Source organism: Phaethon aethereus (genome assembly GCF_964289735.1).
Source record: "Phaethon aethereus genome assembly, chromosome: 13".
NCBI classification, from domain to species: domain Eukaryota; kingdom Metazoa; phylum Chordata; class Aves; order Phaethontiformes; family Phaethontidae; genus Phaethon; species Phaethon aethereus.
The window spans coordinates 374,338-381,986 of record NC_138589.1 but is presented as its reverse complement, the minus strand read 5'-3'; the positions used below and the strand labels follow the sequence as shown (position 1 = coordinate 381,986).

At 65.5% G+C, this 7,649-nt stretch overlaps 1 protein-coding gene across 1 annotated transcript; it reads right to left on the bottom strand.

The window, feature by feature from the left end:
- FCSK (fucose kinase) lies at positions 1–7,161 on the bottom strand (the record flags this gene model as incomplete). The annotated part of the gene is made up of 23 exons (XM_082005696.1): positions 1–117; positions 303–526; positions 1,062–1,161; positions 1,343–1,530; positions 1,604–1,723; positions 1,877–2,020; positions 2,173–2,400; positions 2,502–2,668; positions 2,764–2,974; positions 3,200–3,570; positions 3,732–3,799; positions 3,873–4,043; positions 4,453–4,554; positions 4,658–4,785; positions 5,036–5,177; positions 5,378–5,497; positions 5,587–5,667; positions 5,818–5,915; positions 6,201–6,273; positions 6,485–6,610; positions 6,692–6,742; positions 6,848–7,005; positions 7,092–7,161. 23 exons carry the CDS (start codon positions 7,159–7,161, stop codon positions 1–3), a joined length of 3,258 nt encoding a protein of 1,085 aa, XP_081861822.1.
- Positions 7,162–7,649: the final 488 nt, after the last annotated feature.

Genomic DNA, 7,649 nt, shown 5'->3' with positions numbered 1-7,649 from the left:
TCACACAGCCACGTCCCCTCCGGGGTGAGCACTGTCCTTCAGACCATGTCCCACGACCTTCACAGAGAAACCGCCCATGTCTACTTCAATGCTGTGGATGCTGAAGTTGCCCAGTCCCTAGGAAAACAGAGTTAGGGCTTGGGGCAGGAGCCAGCAAGGGACCTGCTCTCCCCTCCAGGGTCCTGGAGAGGGCTCAGGGAACAACAAGCAATCTCATCCCACTCGTCGTGGGGCGAGATGCTCCTAGCACTTGCACTCTATAAAGCCTGCGACAGCAAAGTGCCTGGGAGCTCACATCTCACCTCAGTTTTTGCTAGAATTTGGTGCAAAGCCTCTTTCTGCTGAGGGGCTTTGGTTAAGACGTAAAGGAAGCCGCCACCGCCAGCCCCTGCCAAGCACTGCCCGTAGACATAGGGCTGGAGAACGTCCATCATGCGCCTGACAGCCAGCGGCTCACACCCAGGGGCCATGCATTTCTTCTGCTGCCAGTAGCGGTCCAGGCATTTGCCAAGGAGCAGCAGGTTACCTGCAGGGGAGAGGACATTGCAAACGATTTGCCTCTATTTCTTGCCCAGGGGGCAGAAACCTGTCTCTGCCTTGTGCTCAGCCTAAGCTAAAGTCTGCCTTCTCAAACCTAGTTCCTCCCAGCTCTGCCTGCCAAGCAAGCAAAGCCAGCCCTGTCACGTTGCTGTTTATTTTTAATCCTCCACAGGGGGAGAATGTGCTTGCTTTAAATGCATCCCAGCAGCCAAAGGCCAAATGAATCCACTGCGCAGGCTAGGCACAGCCCCCAGCCCCATCACGGATGGCTTGCAGAAAATTGACCAGACTTGGCGTGTCTGACCACCCCCCTTCCTCAATGTCTTCGTTCAAGCCTGAATTTTGGGGTATTGCCAGTAATAGGCCAGGCCCAGGGGGATGATTTGAAGCTTCTGCAGCTGCAAGAGCCTGTATGCCCCCAGCCTTTGCCCATCCAGGACTGCACAGACTCTCCCCAGGGGCCGTTTGTGTTTCTTCAGTTGTTAAAAGGGCTGGCCTGGCCCAGGGATGGGGGCTCCCACCTTGCCTCAAGGCCTGGGCACACTCCTCGGCGTTGCTCACCAGCGCGTCGGTGTTTTGCACGGTGGCGGGCAGCCTGGCGTACCAGTTCCTCACCACGTCCTGCGAGAGGACAGAACGTCCCCATCACCGTCCGCTGGCTCCCGCAGCACCCGGGGAGGGTAGCACTGCACCCACAGCCTGCGGTGCCAGCTCCCGTTGGGGTGGGAAATCTCTGCACCAACGAAGGGGACAGGCACCAGAGGGGGAGCAGAGGCCAGAGCCTGTGGCACCCAGGTGCTACCTGGAGCAGGTTGCGGGCCAGGCGAGTCTTCCCCGTGTACACCAGCAGCAAGTGATCCCTGAGGGTCTGGGTAAAACCGTCGGGCACCGGGATCTTCTCCACCTCCACCCTGAGTGGCAGCTGGGCCTTCGACCTCCCAATTTTGATGCCAGGCACAAGCCCACCCACCTGATCCTGCCACCCGCCACCTGCAGGGCCAGGGGTCCTCAGCCACTGCTGGGCCACCCACCCCACAGGCCGGCAGCTCCCCCCAGCCGCTACCTGTCGTCAGCCTCTGCTCCAGGTGCAGCACGGCGTGGATGAGGGACTCTGTGCTGGCCACCTTCCCGGCCGCCCGGTACAGTGATGCCATCACCGCTCCTGCCAGGATGCTGCTGGTGCCTGCAGGGAGCACAGGCAGGGCCAGGGCAGCGAGGCACTGTGCGTGCCCGTGACAGCCGGGGCCGGGCTCATGGCTGTGGGGCAGTGAGGGGGATGCGCCATCCTGGTCCTCAGAGCAGGAGGGGCTCCCCAGCCCTTTCCCAGCAGATTTACCTAGGCCAGACCCGTGGGGCAGCTTGGACCAGGTCTGCACCTCAAATCCGCCTCTGAAGCTCTCCATCAGCTGGGCCCGCAGGGGTTTCTGCGAAGGGAACTGCACGACCTGGGTGCAGATGAAGGCAGCTTTGAGCAAAGCTCCTGGCAAGAAGAGAAAGCAAAGCTGATGCCTGCTGTGCTACCTGCTCCCTCACCCCATCGTCCCCAAAAATGGGCCCCTGGCACCGTGGGGTCAGGACACCAAGGGGACATCACAGGTAAGTGGTCAGGCCATGCGGATGGCGATGCCTCACCTGGTGCGTGTGGCTGGCAGTAATCCTGCAAGTGCTCCAGCTCCCGGCACACCAGCTCCGCCACCGCCTCGCTCTGTGGCGTCCTGCCAAGGCTGACGAGGCGCAGCTCCGGCTCGCCAATGCGCCGCACACGGGCGCCGATGGGCTGGCACCCATCCACCAGCACGGCCACATCCACCACGGCTCCCCCATGCTCGTATGTGATGGGGGGAGTGTCGCTCCAGCCACCTGCCGAGGCTCACCGTCAGCTCCCCACAGCATCCCGACTCCTTTTCCCCTAGCATCACGGGGGTGAGACATGGATCACCTGGCTGGGGGGATGCACTCACCAGAGAGGTCCAGGCGAGCCGGACACGCCACTTGCACCCAGTGCCCCAAGGGTGGCAGCTCCGCCTGCCCCACGGTGACAAACTGGCACGAGGACATCACCGCCTGCCGGATGAGGATCTGCTCAGCCCCCTCGTAATGCCGAGCTGCTCTCACCAGCAGAGCCGGCCTGGGAAAAGAGGGACGTTGAGCCTGCCGCCATGGTGCCCCGAGCGCGCCGATGCCTGGGACAGGGCAGCTGCCGCTCACTAGCCCCAGACTCACCTGCTCATCCACTTCTGCCGCTCAGCAGCCAGCTCCCGGACGCCTCCGGTGATGTCCCCACTCTCCAGGTGCCTGAAAGCCGAGGCCCACTCCCTGTTGGCAGCAGGCCCGCTCCGCAAGCCCCCTTCCCCTTGCGCCATGCAGCCCAGGACATCGGCGATGCAGGCGAGCGCTCGGGCTGCGATGCCAGGGTCGCCGGCCGTGGAGGCAACTAGAAAAGAAAAGGAGGCTGCAGGTCACCCCAAACCAGCCTACTGCTGCGATAAGCTGGCTCTAGGGGAGAGGGACTCGCACGGCTGGCACCCTGGCTTGTTGGATGCCCTGGGGGTGTGCCCCCACGGCTTCTTGCAGTGGGGGCTCATTGGAGGGGGTGGGGAGCACTGAGCCACCCCGCTACCCAGAGATGTGAGACGCAGCTTGTGCAAATCCAGCTCACCCTCGTCCAGCGTGCCCAGCACGGCCTCGTGGTAGCCCTCATGGACGGCACTGCGGGCGAGCGGCAGGAGGCTGCTGTCCTGGCGCCCCAGCAGCACCCGCCGCACCTTGCGCTGGCCCTGCAGGAAGAATAGGGCCCGGCGGGCACCCAGCTCGGCCGCCTTATCGAGGCAGGGCAGCAGCTCCTGCCAGGACATGCGCCAGGCTGCCCGCCAGCGTGTCAGCCGCTCGCCAGCCACCGATGCGGGGGCCAGTAGCCACAGCACGTCCTCCAGCCCCAGCGCCTCACAGGCATGCAGCACTGGGAAGAGCCGGGCGCTGAGCAGGCAGCGGCTCCTCCACGGTGTCTCGGCGTCCCACAGGTCTCCTTCCCTGATGAAGGGAGGGCCTGTCAGCACCACCCCAGGGATCAAGGACACCTTCCAGGAGGGGAGGCGGGACACAGGATGGGTTGGTGTGGCTGTGACACCTCCCACCACAGCCCTCCCTAGGGGAGTCGGGTCTGCTGTCCTGTCCTGGCATGTGGAACCTACCGTATGCCTGTCCGATGGAAAAACTCCGCCCAGGGCATGTTCAAGTAGGTGGCCTCTTCGACAGGGCTCTGCAGGGGCATGGAGGGGCCAGTTACGCCTCAGCTTCATGGGGGGCCTCACGCCGCCTCGCTGCCCCAGTACCTGCCAGTCGTCAAGGCAGCCGGTGAGCGTGAACACGCGACAGGGCAGGTCGCGCAGCCGGACATGGTGGCCTTGTAGGACGACGTCATGCAGGGGACAGCCCTGCAGGGCCAGTGAGGAGCCCGTGGCAAGGCCCGAGAGGAGGCAGCCGGGACCAATCTCCAGGGGACCCTGCAGAAGAGGCACTGCAAGCTCCAGAGCAGCCCCCAAACCAGAGCCAGACCCTGACCTCGGAGGGGGACAACCACCCTGGGACACAAGCTGGTGCCAGCAGGAGCCAGAGGGACACGCTTCGCTTTGTCACAGGGCTGCAGGGACATGGACTGCAGAAATTCATGCCAGGTGACAGCCTCGAGGGCTCACAGCCCTAGTCCCCAGCCCAGCCGTGATGGCCTCCTCCCATTCCCTAGGGAGGGCAACAGCCACCAGGGTACCCAGCACCAACGAAAAGGCAGCCAGGAAGAGGAAGGACACCCCAGATCTCACAGCTGTGGGTCCCCCATCCCAGCCACGGCCACCTCAACCTGCTGCCCAGTCAGCACCCTGAGAACTTGGGGTCACCCCCACCCCAGCCATGTACCTGGAGGTGACAGTGCTGGATGACGCTGCCGGCCGCCAGCCGCACGGCTCCTTCCAGCAGGCAGTTGGTGACCAAAGAGCCGTCCTCCAGGAGACAGGGCTGCTGCCGGGGGCACAGAAGCACGTGGGACCAGGGTCCGGCCACACAGCCTGGAGCGTCCCCCCAAAAAACGTCCATGAGTAAGGCTTGGGATGGAAGGACTTACGTCCACATGGGAATGGGCTGTTTTGCAGAAGCGGAGGTGGCTGGCAGAGCCGGGCAGGAGTGTCAGGCTGCGGATGTGGTCGCTCGCAGAGGTGGTCATGTAGTCATAGGACGCGTCAGGAATGCAGGCTGCAGGGGGGCAGGAGAGCTAGCTGTCAGCACACCAGCAGCAAGGGCGGACATGCCGACACCTGCATGAGCCCAGGGCAGCCAGGCTGAACATCCTCAGTTGAAGGGGTGGGGCGAGAAGACCTGGGGACCCACAATTGTGGGGAGAAACACCCGGGTGCCAGGCCCTGACCACCCCATCTCTCCCTGCGCAGTGGAAGAGGGCTCAGGGATGGGTCATGTCGCGTGCACCCACCACAGCATCGCTCACCCATGCTAAGAGGGAAGGCGTGGAGAGCTGTCCACAGCACAGAGCGGGCACTCCTCACGCTGGCGTCACCACCACCCTTCACAAAATCCTCCTCCGTCATCCCCCCTGCCATGGACAGCACGACGTCGAAAAAGAGGGAGAGCTGGAGAGACAAGGAACCTATTGGGTGCAGCCAGGACAGCCAGTGCAGCCACCCTAACTCTCACCCTGCTGCCGGGTGCTCCCCTCCTGCCACCTCTCCCACCCAAATCTGGCAGTGTGGGGGAAAACAGGCCCTCCAGAGATGCCCAGCAGCAGCAGCCGTGGGGCGAGGGATCCCGTCCCCCATGGAGGAGCTGTCACCTGGATGGGTGGTGCCCCCGAGTCCAGCCCCATGTAGGTGCAGGCGTCCAGAGGAGGGATGACATGGGTGGCCAGAAGCTGCTCAGCAGCGTCCGAGGAGAAGAAAACCACTCCGCAGACCTGCCAGGGCACAGCGGGGCTGAGGCTGCAGCCATGGTGACCCAAGGGACAGGGCTGGCAGGGCCACCGATGCCCAAGTCGTGCCATACCAGCGGAACGGTGCCGTCTGGCCCTGCACACTGCTGGATCTGGGCTTCCGTGCCTTTGTAGATGATGTCACGCACCAGCCCCTGGGAATGAGACCACCCCTGATGAGCTCTCTGGGGAGCCCCAAGCCAAGCAGCCACGGCAGGGCTGGGACCTCAGCACCCATGGGACCAAAGGGGTGGGAACCCCTGTGCCTCCAAGGGATGCCCCTTGAAGGGAGAGCTGCTACCGACCTGCTCATCGGTGAGGTAGACCCCATGGTTCCTGGCATACGCCTGGCTCCCAGGCACTGCAATCACTCTGACGCCCTGGAAGCCATCCCAGTCGATCCCTGGGGAGAGGGACAGAGACCAGTGCCCACTGGGGCAGTGTGCATACCCACACTGGGCACAACTGCCTGAAAACTGGGCCGACGGCAGAGGCAGTGACAGCAGCATCCAGCCTTGGCCACCTTGCTGTGGGCACAACGGATGCTCCCAACCGCATGTGGGTCAGCAATGCCTGAGCATCCACACCCTCATGGGAGTGTGGCACTGGCTGAACCAGCTGTGCTGCTGGCTCCAAGCCCAGTCCCGAGCCAAGGCGGGCACCAGAGGCAAGGCTGGCACCCTCTCACCTGGTGCCGAGGGCACGGTGAGGAGCATGTCAGTGCTGCAGACCCACACGCCGGGCGGGGAGCCCACACAGAGCTGCCGAGAGAAGGGCCACGTGCCCAGGGACGGCACGGAAGGGGCTCAGCCCTCGCGGGGCACCTGGCACCCTTCCCGCCCTGCTGGGAGCCTGCTGAAGGCGGGTTTTTTCCCCCCGAAAACTTCAAGGGGAGCCAAACCCAGCCCCGCGCCAGGGCGCCTGGCGTTGCAGGGCATGAGCCCAGGGTCCCACCCCGCAGGCCCCACAGACCCGGCGCGTCATGGTCCCCAGCAGACTGTCCAGGTTGCAGACCAGAGCTTCGGCCGGGGCGCCGGGCTCCTCCGCGGGCAGGCAGGTGAAGGCCCGGCCGCAGTCGTCGAAGGAGAAGTCGCGGCCCTGGCAGGATGGGGAACACGGGGGTGGTCGGGGGGGCCCTCATGGGGGGAGAAGGTGCGCGGCTCCTGGACGGGCTCTCACCATGTGCAGAATGAGGATGCGGGCGTCCCTCAGGACGTCGGAGGTCACCACCTGGGGGGGCCACAGCAGGGGACAGTCGGCGGGGCCGGAACAGCCACCCCCCGCCCCCACCAGAGGCTGCCACCCCACTCCCCCCCCGCAAAGGACGGCCCTCACCGTGCAGCCCGCCCGGGCGCTGAGGTGCTCGGCCGCCACCAGCAAGGCGTTGAGGGTGGCCCCGCCGCTGCCCAGGCGGGCCCAGGGGTCCTCCACGGCCAGGAGGAGCGGGGGGGGGCGCGGGCCCAGGCCGCCCCTCAGCCGGCGGGTCTCCAGCTCTGCCAAGCGAGAGGCGAGTGGCGCTGAGGCCTGGCACGTCCCGCCGTGCCGCGGGGAGAGGGCGAGCGCCAGCCCCGCCGCTTGCCTCGCTGGAAGGCGGAGACGCAGCCGCCGCGCTGGCAGGTGAGAAGGAGAACGCTCCACTCCGCCGCCATCGCCGCGCCGGCCTGTCCGGGCGACGCTCTCCTCGCCGGCCCCCGGCCCCCCTGTTAGGCGGCGCGGCGCCTGCTGGGAGATGTAGTCCAGTCCCCGCGGCCGCTGTGGGAGGCGAGTCTCTGAGGGACTACATCTCCCAGCGTGCACTGCGCCGGACAGCCGGCGGCTTAAAGGTACAGTGCACCCCTGCCGCCCCCCCGGAAGAAATGGTGTTTTTGACGTTTTTCTGCCCCAGAAGGGGTCCTGGCGGCGGCGTGCACCCTCAAGTGCCCTGGGTCGTCCCTGTGACGAGCCCGCTCGGCCTCAGCCCGGGTCCTTGCGGGGGGCTCTGCAGCGGCGTGGGGGTGCCTGGGTGCGGGCGGTGGGTGCCGATGCACGGTGGGTGGATGGGCAGGCGGCTGGTGGGTGCCCAGTAGGTGCCGGGGTGGGTATCGGGGTGGACACCGGGAGGTGCCGATGCGCCGGTGTGAGTGCCCGGGTGGGTACC